Source organism: Corythoichthys intestinalis, chromosome 14 (genome assembly GCF_030265065.1).
Source record: "Corythoichthys intestinalis isolate RoL2023-P3 chromosome 14, ASM3026506v1, whole genome shotgun sequence".
NCBI lineage: Eukaryota > Metazoa > Chordata > Actinopteri > Syngnathiformes > Syngnathidae > Corythoichthys > Corythoichthys intestinalis.
Window position 1 is genome coordinate 10,749,872 of NC_080408.1, and position 19,553 is coordinate 10,769,424.

The following is a 19,553-nucleotide window of genomic DNA, read 5'->3' on the forward strand; positions in this document are numbered from 1 at the left end:
TTTAGTAGACTTGAGAGTTCAGACCATAGCCAAATTCTGGAAATACGTGGCTTAAATCGGAATTAAAACCACATATGGAAGTGACTTGGATCGGATCTAAAAGGGTCCACTTCTATGCGAAGTTAAAACCTCATTCGAGTCGGAAAAACACGACAAAATCGTATTTGTGGATTAGGACCTGCGGTATGAACCTAGCCTAAATGTCATGACTGAACAAGATTTGGTGACTTAAGACTCGGTCACCCCATGAAATGACTTAACATGGACTCAACACACTCTTACATCTCTCCTCTGGAGACTTGATGTGGAATTTTTCAGTCCGATTTTCTTACATGAATTCCACTTTCAAAATTCCACCCGATTCATTTACAGTGGGGCAAATAAGTATTTAGTCAACCACCAATTGTGCAAGTTCTCTTACTTGAAATGATTAGAGAGGCCTGTAATTGTCCACATGGGTAAACCTCAACCATGGGAGACAGAACGTGGGGGAAAAAATCACATTGTTTGATTTTTAAAGAATTTATTTGCAAATCATGCTGGAAAATAAGTACTTTGTCAATACCAAAAGTTCATCTCAATACTTTGTTATGTACCCTTTGTTGGCAATAACGGAGGCCAAATGTTTTCTGTAACTCTTTACTCTTCGCTTGGTGTAAAGAAATCAACTGTGGGAGCAATTATTAGAAAATGGAAGACTTACAAGACCACTGATAATCTCCCTTGATCTGGGGCTCCATGCTAGATCTCACCCCGTGGCGTCAAAATGGTAACAAGAACGGTGAGTTAAAATCCCAGAACCACACGGGGAGACCTAGTGAATGACCTACAGAGAGCTGGGACCACAGTAACAAAGGCTACTATAAGTAACACAATGCACCGCCAGGGACTCAAATCCTGCACTGACAGACGTGTCCCCCTGCTGAAGAAAGTACACGTCCAGCCCCGTCTGCGGTTCGCTCGAGAGCATTTGGATGATCCAGAAGAGGACTGGGAGAATGTGTTATGGTCAGATGAAGATGAAACCGAAATAGAACTTTTTGGTAGAAACACAGGTTCTCGTGTTTGGAGGAGAAAGAATACTGAATTGCATCCGAAGAACACCATACCCACTGTGAAGCATGGGGGTAGAAACATCATGTTTTTCTGCAAAGGGACCAGGACGACTGATCTGTGTAAAGGAAAGAATGAATGGGGGCCATGTATCGAGAGATTTTGAGTGAAAATCTCCTTCCATCAGCAAGCGCGTTGAAGATGAGACGCGGCTGGGTCTTTCAGCATGACAATGATCCCAAGCACACAACCAGGGCAACGAAGGAGTGGCTTCGTAAGAAGCATTTCAAGGTCCTGGAGTGGCATAGCCAGTCCCCAGATCTCAACCCTATAGAAAATCTGTGGAGGGAGTTGAAAGTCCATGTTGCCCAATGACAGCCCCAAAACATCATTGCTCTAGAGGAGATCTACATTGAGGAATGGGCCAAAATACCAGCAACAGTGTGTGAAAAGCTTGTAAAGAGTTACAGAAAACGTTTGGCCTCCGTTATTGCCAACAAAGGGCGCATAACAAAGTATTGAGATGAACTTTTGGTATTGACCAAATACTTATTTTCCACCATGATTTGCAAATAAATTCTTTAAAAATCAAACTGTGATTTTCTGGGGGGGGGTTCCACATTGTGCCTCTCATGGTTGAAGTTTACCCATGTTCACAATTACAAGCCTCTCTAATATTTTCAAGTGGGAGAACTTGCACAATTAGTGGTTGACTAAATACTTATTTGCCCCACTGTATCCGTCAAGTCTTACCATCCTCATCTGTTCTGCAGAGTACAGGAAAGCTGTTTGGTCCAGTTCCCTCAGAAGTGGTGGCTGCCATGGTAATGTTGTACCAGCTCCATTTCTCCAGGCCCTCTACTAGTGCGTCCTCCTGCTGGGCTGGGATCGGGAGCCCAGACACCTCCTGGCCCTGACCTTTGCCTCCTGCCCCAGAAACTCTGCGGTACCTCAGCTCATAACCTGCCAACTCGCCATTCTGGCCCTCCAGTGGCGGAGGCCTCCAACTAACCCTCAGCGAAGTGGAGCTGGCGCTTTCGCAGGACACACCCTCGGGTGCGGCTGAGGGTTCTGATTGGACAAGGGGGAGGGCAGTCGGTAAAGCGTTTGAAAATCGGGGTTGAAAAGCAAGAGGGAGGAACGATATAAGTAAAAACACAGGGGATAGGATACAAAAACAAACAAACAAGGAAACAATAAGAGACGATGGTAAACCGATCCGAAAGAGACGACACAGGGATAAGCATGAGAACAAGAGCGAAGAAAGCCCTTGGTGTACAATGAAAAACGCTTAATGAAATAAACCAGAGACAAGAGTATAGACCGTGAACAGACAACTTAAAGTGGAGACGTCTGGGCTTGACGAGTGTACAGTATGTGTGCATGTGTGGGAGTCAAAGACTCCTGGCTGACAGATTCAAGTATCTGCCCACTCAGCTGTAAATTCACCGTGCTGTTTTCCTCAGGGGACAATCTAGATGTGCACCAAACCTTGGCGATAACAAAGCGCACCCTGGGAAATGCATTCTGCTTCAGGAAATAGTCTGCTTATTTAGAGCTTGGCCTTTACTACGCCCCATCTGACATCTACTCCACTTTGTTTTCCTCTTCTTTTTTGGGAGGCAAAAAGTGAAAGGACACAGGTTAGATAGAAGTACTCAGCTCAGAAAACTGGAGAAATTTTGTGTTTAAAACACCACTCCAACAACTGCACAATTTAAATCCATTCCAGACCCAAATGCAATCACAGGCTGCCAAGTGCAGGCCAAAGTGATAGCATGCTACAACCTCCCTAGGTTATAAAGCCAATTGGAAGTCCGAAGAAAGTTTACTGCAAATTGAAAACTGTGGATAATGCAAATAGATAAAAAGTGGAATGGAGTTACTCGAGAATACCATGCATGAAAATAAGGTAAACTGAATAAGATTTTCATACATTTTCAGTTTGCATGTGAACCACATGCGAAAAATATTCGAACCATAAGCCGAACTGGACTATAGACCGCAACTGTCCTCAATGTATTATGGGATATTCACACCAAAATATTATTAACTGGTAACACTTTATTTGACAGTGGCATCATAAGACTGTCATAAGACCAAATGAACCACTGTGAAGCTGTGAAGCTTTGAACCAATTAGCTGCAAAGCTTCATTGCTTCAAGAAGCTTCATTTGGCCATTACTGCTCCCTTGGGGGGGGCAGTCAACATCTGCTGCCACCTGCTGTCTACACTGTTTTTGCCCAAACATGCCTCCTAGCATGCAATGCAGCGCTACAGATGTAAATAAAAATCAAAATTCATGTTCTGTGCTAATTATTTCCTCAGTTACTGTCCCAGTTGTTTCATTAATTGCTAGTTATGGTATTTGATAACACTTTATTTGACAGCGGTGCCATAAGACTGTCATAATACCACTATAATTATTAAAGATGTACCGATACCGATACTAGTATCGGCAGGGGGCGCCGATCCGGCCCGAAATGGTGGTATCGGTATCGGCGAGTACCAACAAAGACGGCGCCGATACCATTTACCGGTCCATTATTATAACATTTGACCGCAGCCTTTTTTTTTTTTCTCCTGGCGCTCACTGTGTTGTGTGATGACACGTGAACACCAAGCAGCTATCGCTATTGGCCTGCTCCAGACCAATGAGAACGGGCCAATAGCCACTCTTGACCAATCATAAGGCCGCTTGGCGGCGCCGACATGGCGGTACAGCTACAGCGGCTGTCGGGGACTATTTCAAAATAGAAATCCCGTCAATTAAAATCAATGGCTGCATGCAAGATTTGCGGCCTGAAAGTTTCGAGATGTGGAGTTAAATCGGCCAGTTACAATACCTCGAACCTGATAAAACACTTGAAGACGAAACGTGAACGAACACAACGAGTTTGAGCCTGCAAGAGCAGGACTGCTATCCAGAGGAAGGGCGCTGGACCGATGCAACAATCTCTGGTCAGTTCACTAGGTCAACTTTACTTTGTCTTTTACTTAAAGAAATGCTGCAGTAATTTGGGAACTGTTTCCAAAGTAGGGTTGCCACCTTTCAGAAATAGAAATAAGGGACTTCCCCGCCCCCCTCCCGAAAAAAGGAGGCTCATAGAGAGACGGGATGCTGTGGTCAATTATTATTACTTATAATTGTTAGCGTCCGCAAATGCGGAAAGAAGGTTGGACCTCGAAGCGGACAACAAGCGGGGGATACGTACAAGGGTTTAATGATTGCAAACAAAAAATAACACGCGATCGCGGGATAGTAGAAATAACAAAAGGAGTCCGTGACAGCAGGTCGACGAAGCTCAATACTACAAACTCGAAGGTTACTAAGACGATAGGCAGCGAGCCAAAAAGCCAAAATAAAAAACACTCAAATACCTGCACAGGGTAAAGGTTACAAACAAGTGCAGCACACTAACAGAAAAAAACCCAATGCAGGGGCGTAACTAGCAAATGTAGCGAGCGAGATGTCAAATGGCGATCAGCAAAGCAAATATCTCGGCAGCCTTCTCTGAGCTCACCCGTGCTTAAATGCTGCGTTGATGAGCCTGCATTGGATTCAGGTGCGACGTCAGGAACGCCACCACTAACAGCCCAGCAACAAAACACAATCTAACCAGCAGCAAAATGTGACAATAATTTCATGAAAGTTGCACTGTTTGGCCTTTGAGAGGTTTAAAAAAGTTTACTCAGTTAATTCAGTTTATTATTATGAACTTATTTTTACTTTCTTACTGTTGGGCTAGTATTATACTTTGTAATAGTCTTTTTCCTATTTTGCAAAGGTAAGCAACAGCCTGACAAAGCCTTGATAGCAATGATTTCACATCCAATTATGTAGCTCTTTGGGGAAAAGAAAAGCGTGGTATCTGTATGGTATCGGTATCGGCCGATACTGCACAGCAAGGTATCGGTATCGGGGCCAAAAAATGGTATCGGTGCAACACTAATAATTATGACATGACACTGATATGAGCATTAATGAATGCTTACGACAGATGTCATTTCATGTCATCTGGAAAACTATCTCACTTTTGAAGGGATGTAAAAGATCTGAGCTGGACATAAATAGTTAGAGACATAATTTGCCGGATGACATTTAATGACATCTGTCATAAGCATTTATTAATGCCCATGATAGTGTCATGTCATGATTATGACGGTCTCACGGCAGTGTTATGACGCCGATGTCAAATAAAGTGTTACCTATTAACCCAAATAAATCAACAAATAAGCCGCACTGGACTATTATCCGCAGGTTTCATAATTAGGGAAAAAAGTAGCAGCTTTTAGTCCGAAAATTACGGTATATATGTTTGAATCAGCTAAAATTGGCTACGTGTAATACTATATAAATTTGACTAATCTTGGTTATGAAAAACAATGATGAAAATTAAAGATCTTCCGTTTCTGATACAAGACCGGGAGTAACGCTGATACGGCCGCATTCGCTGTACTCAGTACTGGCAAGCTCAGAGGGGCAGTTACATATCCGATGCCTCCGACGACGCTTGTGACGCATGCGCAGTAGCAATAATAACTAATAAACTAATAACTAATGCAATACTAAGTAACGCGTTATTGTAATCTGATTCTTTTCTTTCAGTAACGAGCGTTCATTTTTCCAAACCAGTAATCTGATTAAAGTTAGTTTCCTTAGTGTTTGTGCGTTACTATTTTGTTATTACCTCATGATGTATGTTGAATGAAGAATATTGTAGTTATGTACGTAGAGCATTTTGAATAGAAAATGTTAGAAATGTTCCCACTACGCGTTCGTTTCCATAGTAACCGCTCATAGTTAATTCCTGTTTTTGTCTCGAGTCACACACGCTAAGCAGTGTTGTTTTCGTTATTGATGACTATAACGAAAATATTTCGTTGACAAACAATTTTATCATTAGACTGACAAGACGATAACGAGCTAAAAACGTGCCTTGAGAGACTAAAAAATAATGACACGAAATCCAGTTTTCGTCTGACGAGACTGAAACGAGACAAAAATGCGCCATAGTTTCCATCACATTTTCACAATGACTGACAATTTATGTGTAGTTAGCCTATATCGTAGCAGTGTCTGGTTGTCTCATTCATGTGACATGCTGCGCCTCCCTCTTCTCACCCACTAGTGTTCTCAGCAGTCTTCCCATTGCTTGTTTTGAGGCACACACGGGACGATTTGTCTTCCTATCTTGGCAAGAAAGAATATGCAACGTTGCTTTAGCCTTTAAAGGTCTGTGCTAAGTGATCATCACACATTAAATGTTACTTTTAGCGTTAGCATAGCAGTCGCGTTAGCATTAGACTATTGCTAATGTCTAGCATCTTTTTAAACTCTCTTAAAAAATTTTTTTTTTTTTTTTTTTTTTTTTTTTTACATACAGTTCTTGCCTTCCAGGTGGATATAATTAATTGAACATAAGGTGCTGTTTACTCACTGAGTCTGTATTATCAGGTGATAGATTTGTAGATGCTACAATAGGTGCTCGTCCATCAATGTTCATTTGAAATAGTTGGAAACCTTTTTTAAAAATGTATTTATTTTTGGAGTGAAACTTTTCACAGACTGATATTGAGTAAACTTCGACTAAAACTAAAAGAAATTAGTCTGAGTTTTCGTCAACAAAAACTAGTGAAAGACAAACACATTATGAAATGACCAAAATATGACTAAGACTAATAAGTATTAACTAAACGAAATTAGTCTGAGTTTTCGTCAACAAAAACTAGTGAAAGACAAACACATTATGAAATGACCAAAATATGACTAAGACTAATAAGTATTATCGTCCAAAAGACTAAGACGAAAAATGAAATGGTTGCCAAAAACAACACTGGCCCTAAGTCTTTTGGGACTGAGAAAAGCGTGCGGAGCTGAGTGCAGCCACCTGTTGAAATGTGCGACGGAATGTTGATCTGTCTGCGTCTATGAATGAACGTGGGTATTTTTCCTTCATTCGGGTGGGTTCCAGCGATAGTTTAGAACCGCTACATGCGCGGCCGTTTTGTAGGTTTGCTGTTGCAACGGCAGGTAGTCATCACCCTCGATCGTCCTTACGAAATCTACGAGCATTGTTTACATCATATTCGTGTTGCACATGAGGTGCCGTGAGGTGACTTGTTTGTTTAGCATCTTTGGGATATGTTGTAAGACCGATTGAGTGTAAAGTGCTTAGTTGCCGCCACGTTTTGTAGCCAAATTGACCTCGTGAGTGTATGGCATATTTCCAGGTTGTGTGCGCGCATTCGCGCCCGCCCCTACCTTTGTGTTTATTGCACTGTGCATATCATTTGTGTATTGTTGATTATTGTGCAGTCAATTTAAATTGTTTTGCATTGGCGCTTTATACTGTTAACCCTAACCCGAAGTCCAGAATTTTTGACATTAGGCTAAATCTTCGAGTTAGCAGGGGTTTAATTAGTCGGTAGTTGATTTCAACAAATTCCATGGCAGTGTCATTTCATTAATTATGATGGTATTATGACAGTCTTATGGCACTACTGTCAAATAAAGTGTTGCCAAATACTATAACTAGCAATTAATGAAACAACTGGAACAGTAACTGAAGAAATAATTTGCACAGAACATGAATTTTGATTGTTATTTACATCTCTAGCGATGCAATGCATGCTAGGAGGCATGTTGGACGACAACAGTGTTGACAGCAGGTGGCAGCAGAGGTTAACTCTCTCCCCCAATGGAGCAGTGATGGCCAAATGAAGCCTTTATGAAGCTTTGCAGCCAATGGGTTAAAGGCTTCATGGTGGTTCACTTGGTCTTAAGACAGTCTTATGATACCGATGTCAAATAAAGTGTTACCGGCTAATATCTTTTGGTGTAAATATCCCATAATAAAGTGACCACAGCTGTGGTTTATAGTCCGGTGTGGCTTATCTATGAACAAATGCCGTTTTTGTGTCAAATTTGGTGGGTGGTGGCTTATAGTCCGAAAATTAGGGTAAATAAATCCAAAAAGCAGCTGAAACGTGTATACAATAAAAATGTGCAATGTGCCAGATCAGGAAACCATAAGATGTCATTTTTAGCATACTGCTATCAGATCGATACTTGGTATCGGCCAATACTGACAGCACAAGTATCAGAATCGGTTTCTGGATGAAAAAAATGTTATCGGAACATCTCTAATGAAAATCCAAATAATAATACAAGGAAAATCACAGACTGTTTGGCACTTACTAGAAAAACATAGCAGCCCAACCCACAATCCTTTTAAGCTCTTCTCCACATCCTGCTAGCCAAAAACGGGCAGTCAGTCTCACCATTTCAAATATATTAGACAATGATAGTGGGGAAAAAGTGAAAGGAGGGTGAAAAGGAGGAAGACTCAAACATTAATCGGTGCTGCGTCTCCATCTGCCATGATGTTTTGGCTGTATAAAAAAGGGAGAGGATGAGCGGAGGAGGAAGAAAGTCACTGTTAAACACAGATGGATGGATGGGAGTGATCTTTGGACACATGACTTGATAAAGGAGATCAATGGTCAGATCCTGTCGCATGGTTGCCCGCTTGTACAAGGTCGGAGGGTATCAACAGCAATTTGTGTCAATGTGTGTTTTCATGACATTTGCGTGCAAGGTGAAACATTATACAACAGCAACGCGTGGGTTGATCGTCATATGAGCCCAAAGAAATGGAGACATACTGGCTTGCGATGTCCTCTGCACCAGTTCGTTGGTGAAAGCGCCGATGCCTTTGTTTGAGATGGCTGCCAGGGAGAAGGAATATTCCGTGTTGGCTTTCAGACCCTCAACCGTGTAGGAATTCCGTGGGCCAAAGGTTAACTTCTCCTACAAGAGAAAGAGAGCCACCAGCTAAGAAAATTGACTATTTAGTGTAACTACTTCTTTGCAAACAGTTGGGACTCTGGAGTTTCTTCTCACCCAATGATGGTGAAATTAAACAACCGTTCAAGGGGGTGGAAAGGAATATTACAAAAACTAGCATGAACAAAACTAGCAAACATAAGCAGGAATCAGGCAGGGGGATCCAAAAGTGACATAGAATTCCAAAGATTTGTGCTTGTCATGTACACGATCTCCTCTATTTTATTTTCAATTGGTATATTTAAAATAAATAAATTACGTCTGTCAAACGATTAAAACTTTTAATCGAGTTAATCACAGCTTAAAAACTAATTAATCGTAATTAATCGCAATTCAAACCATCTCTAATATATGCCATATTTTTCTGTTAATTATTGTTGGAATGGAAAAATAAGACTCAAGATGGACAGAAACATTCAACATACTGTACATAAATTGTTTATTATAACAATAAATCCACAAGATGGCATTAACATTATTAACATTCTTTCTGTTAAAGGGGTCCACGGATAGAAAGACTTGTAGTTCTTAAAAGATAAATTTGAGTACGAGTTATAGTAATTTTATATTAAAATCCCTCTTAATGTTTTCGTTTTAATAAAATTTGTAAAATTTCCATCAAAAAATAAACTAATAGCTCGCCATTGTTGACGTCGCCAAGCGGTGACGTCACATCGGGCTCCCTGCCGTTCCTCCACAGTGTCCTTAACTACATAAGGTAGTGATTGAAATACACCCCAAGGTGTCAATGGCGAGTTTTAAATTAGAGATCTAGCCAAGGCAAAGTCTGAGTAAGTTTTATGTGTATTTTGCATAGCTATTTTGATTGGAAATGTAAGTTCTCTTTCCATTGAGCCCTTTTCTTTTTGTGAACATTAATTTTTTTGAGAGATAGGAACATTATTTTTGTTGTGCTTTCACTAAATGATCCTGTAGCGACTTAACTGTTCCGCCCAAATGCATGATGGGAAGTTGGGCAACCATAACTGTCAGCGGTGGCTGTAAATGGTACACAGTATATTCTGCGTTGTGTTTAATTAGGCGTGTTAAGAAAAAGAACGTCTCCTTCTCCGCCTAAATACATGATGGGAAGTTGGGCAACCATGACTGTCAGAGCTGGCTGCAAATTGTATACAGTATGTTCTGCGTTGTGGTCAATTAAGCATATTAAGAAAAAGAACTTCTCCTTATCCGCCCAAATGCATGACGGGAAGTTGGGCAACCATGACTATTGCCAAAGCTTAAGCCAGTAAAAGGTGCGGTTCAATGAACGTCTGTGTCCACTTGCATTTCTCTGCCTTTTCGCTCTGAATGTGCTAAAATGGCGTCATCGAAAACTGTCTGACGCAACGCATGAACGGGTCATTCCGCGCATGCGTTATTTGCGTCAAATATTCTAACGTGATTAACTAAAAAAATTAATTACCGCCCGTTACCGCGTTAAATTTGACAGCCCTAAAATAAATACATAAATACTGATAATATTTGGTGTTATAACAACACTCCGCATCAGCACATGTGGCTAATGTCAGCAAGTGTTGTTTTCGTCAACGATGATGAGAACGAAAATATTTTGTGATCAAACACTGATGAGATGATAACGATTTAAAAACGTGTTTTGGGAGACTAAAACAACGAGACAAACGCCAGTTTTCCTCTGACGAGACGAAAATCTGCATTTGTGTCCGTCACATGTTCACAATGTGCAACATTTTTATGTGTAGTTAGCCTGCATCTTAGCCGCCGTGTCTGTTTGTGTCAATAGTGACGTGCTGCCCCCCCGCTCAGCAGTGTGTCATCTCCAGGATCCATGCAGGCTTACACACACGGTAAGATTAATTTTCTTGGCCAGAGAGAATATGCAATGTGACTTTAGCCTTTAGAGGCCTGTGCTGAGTGATCATCACATACTCAATTTTAAATCGTAGCATTAGCATAGCTCTTCGCTTTCACGTTAACGTTAGGCTAATGCTAACGGCAAGGGTCCTCTTAAACTCTTAAACTGTTTTTACTCACAGTTAGTGTCGTCCAGGTGGGTATAATTAATTGAAGATGATGTACTGATTTCCTGCTGAATGTGTATTATCACCAAGTGGGCGTTGTCCTTGTAGATAGACTCGTCTGTCAATTTTCATTCGAAATAACCTTTATTTTTTTATTTTTTAAGTAAAACTTTTTAATTTTACTGATGAAAACATTTTTAGTAAACGTCGACTATAACAAGATGAAATTAGTTTAGACGAAGTCAAACACATTTTAAGATGATTAAAATATTACTAAGACTAATCAGTAAAGTGGTACCTCTACATACGAAGTTAAGTCAGCACAGCACATCCCTCCTCCCGCAGCCCAGCAAAGGAGCCATCGTCACCCCCCCAGGGTCCAGGGTGGTCCCCCGGGCCACCCGCGCTCCCATCAACTGGCCCTCAGGGACGGGAAGAGGGGACGCACCACTGCCAATCCCATCACGGTGCTGGGTAATGGCTGCCAGCCGGGAACCTGGCAGCCATTACCTAGCACCGTGATGGGATTGTGTGGGGAGCGTAGTGCAGTGTATGCATTAAAATAGGAGAGCTCGGCTTGGGGCAGTGGGACCGCAGCATGGAATTTCTACCCAGCCGCCCGTCCCACCGCCCTTTGCCGGAGCTCTCCCGTGGAGTATGATGTGTGTGGTGCGTTAAAAATGGTGCAGGAATGGCGGGGCCTGCTGTGAGGAGGGAACCATGAGCACCCCCTCTCAGCATGTCCCATCCATCCCACAACCTTAGTGTGTAATGCAATAAAATCAGGGGGGAGCCGGGTCGGGACCAACTCTCCCTGAGAAATGAATGAGTATGTAAGTGCCAGGGTAAAAGATATTTACAGTGCCGAAGTGAGGAGTGCGTGAGTTAAGAGGCAGGCTCCCGCGATCGTGGCCCCACGGCGCACCTGCAACCGCCCACCTCTCCCCACGCAGCCCAAGCACCCACCTCGCACACTGAGCAGGTGTCTACACCAAGCGCCGAAGACCAGGGGACGTCCACCCCACCGGCAAGGGACAGCAAACCCCACTTAAGGCCCCACGGGCCCCAAGAGGCCCTGCCGACGACCCAGCCAGCAGGAGGGCAGCGGCAGCCACCACATCTGGAGAGGCAGACAGGGCCGGAGACATACCAAATGGATGGAGACGCAACCCACCCCCGGGCCAGGAGGGGTGCGTTGTATGACACCAGGGGCCACCTACCCGGTACGAGGAGACGCGGCTACGGCCGGGCCAACCCGGAAGGGATCTATAGCCGCCGCATACACAACCCAACCCCCACCCCACTCCATCCCAGACCACAGTCCTTCCCTGGCCGGCCGGGGCGGCAACCGCGCAGCACTCCCACCCGCCCGCGAGACCACCGCGCGCCCGATGCGACCCACGGACGACCAGACGCAACCAGACAAGCCCTAGCTGAAAATCCCGGGGCCAGGACCGCCGACAGGACAGGGTGGACTTTTTACTTTCAATTTTCATGTTGAGCTGCGGCGAACAGTAGACATGTTGTGTTGCACAAGTTCTGAAATAAATTATTCGAAACCAGACGAGGCTAGCGATTTTTTGGGTGATGTTACCGCAATAATAATTGTCACCTTAACTTATATAGACAGGCATACGGAGGTCGGAGGAGGACCGTCGAGATCGTAGACATTCTACGGTCGTATTATCAAGCCAGTTCACAGATGCGCGCACCATGCTCATATTTTTCTATCATTTCCATCTTCATTTCAATGGTAAGCGTCACCTTTTTCCTTTTTTTTCACCACCTGCACTAACATTCTTGGAACCCATGTTGATCTCTCTCACTAGAAAATCCGCCGTGCGTCTGTCTTGCGGGTAACTGCGGCGCTGTCATAAATCGTCATATTTCGAGCATGTCGTCGGATATAGAAACAAATGGCGATTTAAATTGTACGTCGGATGTCGAAAAGATCGTGTGTCGAAGCGATCGTATGTTGAGGTACCACTGTATCGTCGTCCAAAAGACTAAGACTCAGATGAAAATTAAAAGGGCTGTAAAAAACAACACTGTTGTCAGCTAATTTATTGTAGCAACAGTGCTAATGCTCGCTTATTATTGCTTGTGCTGCTATTTTTATGGATGTACAGTACATTCTCTACCACTATTTATTACGACTAGACACTTTAATAATTGAATGCCATTATTATTGGCCATGTTTGAGACTAATGTCCGAGCATGTTAGTGAGAGGCGTAGCATCAGAGACTCAAAGTGTAGTGTGGGGGTGGTAATAAGTGAGTCTACTCTGAAATCTTTCTAACGGTTTTTGACACCGCACATCATCAGCTTATCAAGGGATAAATTATCGTAATTTTCGGACTATAAGCAGCTACTTTTTTCCCTCATTTTGAATCCAGCGGCTTATGGTCTAGTGCAGCTTATTTGTTGATTTATATGGGTTAATAGGTACTTTGACAGCGGCATCATAAGACTGTCATAATTATGACATGACATTATCATGGGCATTAATGTATGCATATGACGGATGTCACTAAGTGTTGTCTGGCAAATTATGTCACTACATCTTTTACATCTATTCAAAAGTGAGATAATTTGCCGGATGACACAAAATGACATCTGTCATAAGCATTCATCACTGCTCATGGCAGTGTCATGTCATCATTATGATGGTCTTATGACAGTGTTATAGCGCCACTGTCAAATAAAGTGTTGCAAGATACCATAACTAGCAATTAATGAAACAACTGGAATAGTAACTGAAGAAATAATTAGCACAGAACATGATTTTTGATGGTTATTTACATCTGTAGAGATGCATTTCATGCTAGGAGGCATGTTGGACGAAAACAGTGTTGACAGCAGGTGGCACCAGAGATTGACAAGGGAGGAATGATGGCCAAATGAAGCTTCTTGAAGCAATGAAGCTTTTCCAGGCAATTGGTTCAAAGCTTCATGGTGGTTCATTTTGTTATGATGCTGCTGTTAAATAAAGTGTTACCAATTAATATTTTTTTGTGTAAATATCCCATAATATAGTGAGGACAGCTGCGGCTTATTGCCCGGTTATTTTTGAACAACTCCTGTTTTCGTGTTAAATTTGGTAGGTAGTGGCCTATAGTCAGGTATAGTCCGAAAATTACGGTAACCTAATTAGTAAGGTAACAAGGGCACTTGCATGAGCACAGCAGGGCCAGCAAAATGGGTCAGTTTGAGCTAGATAGAAAATGGGGTATTTAATAGTTACTAAAATTCTTGATTATTTGGGGGAAATTCTAAATATGTTTCCAGTTATTAAAACTGTTTTCTCGAGCAAATAGACAGTCTTACCAAACTGCCATACTTGACAGGTTTGTAAAGGAGCTCGTAGTTGATGATGCCTTCCTTGGTGTATGCAGGCTCCCAAGTAAGCTCAATGCTGGTGTCTGTCACCCTTCCGATTTTAAACTTCCCTGGTTGTCCTGGAACTGGAGAGGAAAATAAAAAACACCAATTCAGATTTCAACGTTATTTGTATGTACACCATTTGACCTGCATTGTTCAGTCTTGTCAGTGATTAAGAATTTTTTTAATTCATTTTGAAACATTGCAGAATCCATTCAAAGCATCATTTTGCCTGATTCCACAGCGTTGTGACCACCAAGCGCTTCTCTCACTCTCAAATAGTTGCTTGTTTCCCGGCAAGCAGACAGAATATTCAGGTACAAATGTCTCAATTCTACAAGGGACTTTCAACAAGTAATGCCATCACAGATTTGCGAGAATTAATCTCTTCCTACAACTTTTGCAACCGCTGTCGTCATGACGCGAGTACTTTGAACATACCGATTTTTTTTCTCGCTCCTGTTAATCCCTGTTTCCATTCCACAACTCGCCACAAAGTTAAGTGTCGGCTTGTGCAAGTTACTCATTTGAAGGATGCACATGTTGTGACAGGTCACGCCCAATATTGCATTGCGGTTGGGTTCCACTTGTCATCTGAATAAGCTGCTTGGTGTTTCACATGACATCCAGTGGTGATGCTGCATGCATGTGGGTAAGTAGTTCAACAGATAACACTGTTTGCCTTTCTAATTCAATCTTTGTAGGCTACTCTACAGTTGGGCAAATAAGTATTTAGTCAACCACTAATTGTGCAAGTTATCCCACTTGAAAATATTAGTGAGGCCTGTAATTGTCAACATGGGTAAACCTCAATCATGAGAGACAGAATGTGGGGGGAAAAAACAGAAAATCACATTATTTGATTTTTCAAGAATTTATTTGCAAATCATGGTGGAAAATAAGTATTTGGTCAATACAAAAAGTTAATCTCAATATTTTATGTACCCTTTGTTGGCAATAACGGAGGACAAACATTTTCTGTAACTCTTCACAAGCTTTTCACACACTATTGCTGGTATTTTGCCCCATTCCTCCATGCGGATCTCCTCTAGAGCAGTGATGTTTTGGGGCTGTCGTTGGGCAACAAGGACTTTCAACTCCCTTCACAGATTTTCTACGGGTTTGAGATCTGGAGACTGGCTAGGCCACTCCAGGACCTTGAAATGCTTCTTACGAAGCCACTCCTTTGTTGCCCTGGCTGTGTGTTTGGGATCATTGTCATGCTGAAAGACCCAGCCACGTCTCATCTTCAATGCCCTTGCTGATGGAAGGAGATTTTCACTCAAAATCTCTCGATGCATGGCCCCATTCATTCTTTTCTTTACACAGATCAGTCGTCCTGGTCCCTTTGCAGAAAACCAGCCCCAAAGCATGATGTTTCCACCCCCATGCTTCACAGTGGATATGGTGTTCTTCGGATGCAATTCAGTATTCTTTGTCCTCCAAACAAGAGAATCTGTTTTTCTACCAAAAAGTTCTATTTTGGTTTCATCTGACCCATAACACATTCTCCCAGTACTCTTCTGGATCATCCAAATGCTCTCTAGCGAACCGCAGACGGGCCTGGACGTGTACTTTCTTCAGCAGGGGGACACATCTGGCAGTGCAAGATTTGAGTCCCTGGCAGCGCATTGTGTTACTGAAAGTAGCCTTTGTTACTGTGGTCCCAACTCTCTGTAGGTCATTAACTTGGTCCCCCCGTGTGGTTCTGGGATTTTTTCTCACCGTTCTTGTTATCATTTTGACACCACGGGGTGTGATCTCGCATGGAGCCCAGATCGAGGGAGATTATCAGTGGTTTTGTATGTCTTCTATTTTCTAATAATTGCCCCACAGTTTATTTCTTTACACCAAGCGTTTTACCTATTGCAGATTCAGTCTTCCCAGCCTGGTGCAGGTCTAGGCCATATTGGAGTTTGGAGTGTGACTGACTGAAGTTGTGGAAAGATGTCTTTTATACCGATAATGAGTTAAAACAGGTGCCATTAATACAGGTAACGAGTGGAGCCTCGTTGGACCTCGTTAGAAGAAGTTAGACCTCTTTGACAGCCAGAAATCTTGCTTGTTTGTAGGTGACCAAATGCTTATTTCCACTCTAATTTGGAAATACATTCTTTAAAAATCAAACAATGTGATTTTCAGTTTTTTTCCCCACATTTATTTATTTATTTATTTTCCCTTCAGGCATGAATTCAACCCGAAAAAAAAAGGGCAGACGGGAGAAGCCGAAGCTTTTTGAAACCCGCCCCCAGTATACCATATAGGACGAAGAAAATTTCGAATAACAATTTTTGACACTCAGATTTCGTAGTGATTACAAGTTTTTGTTGTTGTTGTTTTTTTACGATCCCCTCTGGATGAGGAGATCGTTTGCACGTCCACTTTGATCCAAAATGCGTCCTTCGTCTTACAATGTCAAATTCTGTCTCTCATGGTTGAGGTTTACCCATGTTGACAATTACAGGCCTCGCTAAGCTTTTCAAGTAGGAGAACTTGCACAATTGGTGGCTGACTAAATACTTATTTGCCCAACTGTAGAAAAAGAGCACACAAATCTTTTTTTTCCCCCCAGTAATTCCACCCAAAACAATGCACAATGGAATGCCCACTTTTTTCGGCAATTCTGTTTGTGACATCACAACCAGAATTGATTGATTCATGTCTAGGTTTCTAACGCTGTGCTAGTTAGTACATTTTGACAGAATGAACAAAAGAATTGAAAGCCTATGGATAGCATGCTAGTATAGCATCTGCAGTTCATTCTGGGTGTGACATCTTCTGTTTGGTGATTTTTTTTTTTTTTGTGGGCGGTGCCAAGGCAGCTGAAAAAATGAAAACTTATTAGGCTCTAAATACCATTATTAAGCCTTTTCCTTAACTTTTTTGATGGATTTGTGTCCAAAATATGGTCCGCTATCATTTTAAAGTCACCTGTTGTAGCATTTGATAGCACATTTAATTAAGTGGAATTTATTGTTGATTAATATCTTAGGAGAAGAAAAAAATGATGTCAAGAGCAAAACCGAGATCAGCATGGTCCCGTTGATTAATTCTTTAAATAATTCTGTTGATCTACAATGTTGTAGTTTATGCATTTTGTTTATAGTAGTTTTATAATTCAGTCATGGAAATTATTAATTAAAAAACAAACACCAGACGGTCAGTAAACAAGTAGGTAAACGCCACTTTTTTAAATTATACACTGCTCTTAAAACTTCTGGGATATCGGAATTTGCTTTAAATCTAATATGTGAGAATAAGGCCAATATCCCAATTTAAAGTTTTGAAAATAGCTTCAGAAAAAAAATCTATTACCTCTGCTGTTAAAAGTGTCTTGTTGAGAAAAATCCTGCCCCTTCCCTCATTTTGTGCAGTAGCAGTGCTGCATTATGTCACTTCAATATTGAAAAAAATTTTAAAACACAAATTAGCTCATTAAAATACAGTACGTAGGTGAGATACAGTGGTATGAAAAAGTATCTGAACCTTTTGGAATTTCCCACATTTCTGGATAAAAACACCATCAAACGTGCTCTGATCTTTGTCAAAATCACACAGTTGAAAAAACAGTGTCTGTTTTGACTAAAACCACCCAAACATTTATAGGTTTTCATATTTTAATGAGGATAGTATGCAAACAATGACAGAAGGGGGCAAAATAAGTAAGTGAACCATCACATTTAATATTTTGTGGCTACCCGTTTGTCAGCAATAACTTCAACCAGATGCTTCCGGTAGCTGCAGATCAGTCTGGCACATCGATCAGGACTATTCAGGCCCATTCTTCTCAACAAAACTGCTGCAGTTCAGTCAGATTCCTGGGATGTCTGGCATCACTCGCTGTCTTTAGGTCGTGCCACTGCATCTCAATGGAGTTAAAAGTCATCCTCTTTTTAGCTTCAACTGTCTGACAGATGGCCTGCAAAACACCCTGATAAAATTTTGAATTCATTCTTCTGTTAATGATTGCAAGTTGTCCAGGCCCTGAAATAGCAAAACAGACCCAAATCATGATGCTCCCTCCACCATGCTTCACGGTGGGGATGAGGTGTTGATGTTGGTGAGCTGTTCCATTTTTGCTCAACACATGACGTTGTGTGTTACTCCCACACAGTCAGTCGACAAAATATTTGGCCAAAACTTCTGTGGCGTGTCCATGTGCCTTTTTGCGAACATTAAAGGAGCTACAATGTTTTATTTTAGACAGCAGGGGCTTCCTCCGTGGAGTCCTCCCATGAACACCATTCTTGGCCTTAGTTTTACATATAGTTGATGTGTGCACAGAGATTTTGGACCGTGCCAGTGATTTCTGTAAGTCTTTAGCAGACACTGTAGGGTTCTTTTTTACCTCTCTGAGTATTCCGTGCTGAACTCCTGGCTTCATCTTTGATGGACGGCCACTCCTTGGGAGAGAAGCAACTGTGCCAAACTCTCTCCATTTGTTGACAACTTCTCTGACTGTCGATTGATGAACATCCAGACTTTTAGAGATGGTTTTGTATCCTTTCCAAGCGTTATACAAATCAAAAATCCTTGATCACAGGTCTTCAGACAGCTCTTTTGACCGAGCCATGATGGACATCAGACAATGCTTCTCATCAAGACAATTCTTACCAGGTGTGTGTTTTATGGTGGGCAGGACAGCTTTAAACAACTCATCCTTGATTGGGCACACACCGGATTTAAATTTTTTGGTAAAAATTGATTTCAATTGCTCTTTAAGTCTGCTTAGGCAGAGGGTTCACTTACTTATTTTTCCCCCTTCTGTCATTATTTGCATGCTATCCTCATTAAAATGTGAAAACCTATAAATGTTTGGGTGGTTTTAGTTAAAGCAGACACTGTTTTTACATCTGTGTGATTTTGACAAAGATCAGATCACATTTGATGGTGGGTTTATCTGGAAATGTGAGATATTTCAAAAGGTTCAGATACTTTTTCATACCACTGTACATGTCCGAAGGCCTAAATTTGTTGGAAAATGGATGCCTGTAACACTTCGGGTTCTGGTGCCCGTTAACTGCGAAAAACTAGGAATCACTGGATAGACCTGCCAAACTATGAAAAAAAAAAAAAAAGAGTGATTTATACTGTAGTCTGCAAAAAAAATCAATATCGTTTTATTTACTGCAAAGCATTGCTTGTTAGGTAACTCAAGGTAGAAGGCACTTTTTTCCAACATTTTCCCCTTTTTCTGAAATCTATTGATTTTAGAGATTCGGGGATTCCGACTGACAGTAACAATATGTTATACACAGTACGATT

The 19,553-nt window shown here is 41.7% G+C and overlaps 1 protein-coding gene across 10 annotated transcripts in view; it reads right to left on the minus strand.

The window, feature by feature from the left end:
* Positions 1-19,553, minus strand: part of LOC130929666 (receptor-type tyrosine-protein phosphatase S-like) — a 311,121-nt gene that overhangs the window by 83,835 nt on the left and 207,733 nt on the right. For 5 of the 10 annotated variants that reach the window (XM_057857028.1, XM_057857025.1, XM_057857027.1 and 2 more), the window contains 3 exons: positions 14,235-14,371; positions 8,723-8,867; positions 1,807-2,124 (listed from right to left, as the gene is read on the minus strand). In XM_057857028.1, coding sequence (XP_057713011.1) covers positions 1,807-2,124; positions 8,723-8,867; positions 14,235-14,371 — 600 coding nt within the window. The remainder of the gene's footprint in view (positions 1-1,806; positions 2,125-8,722; positions 8,868-14,234; positions 14,372-19,553) is intronic. The other 5 variants (XM_057857031.1, XM_057857030.1, XM_057857029.1 and 2 more) reach the window with 1 other exon arrangement.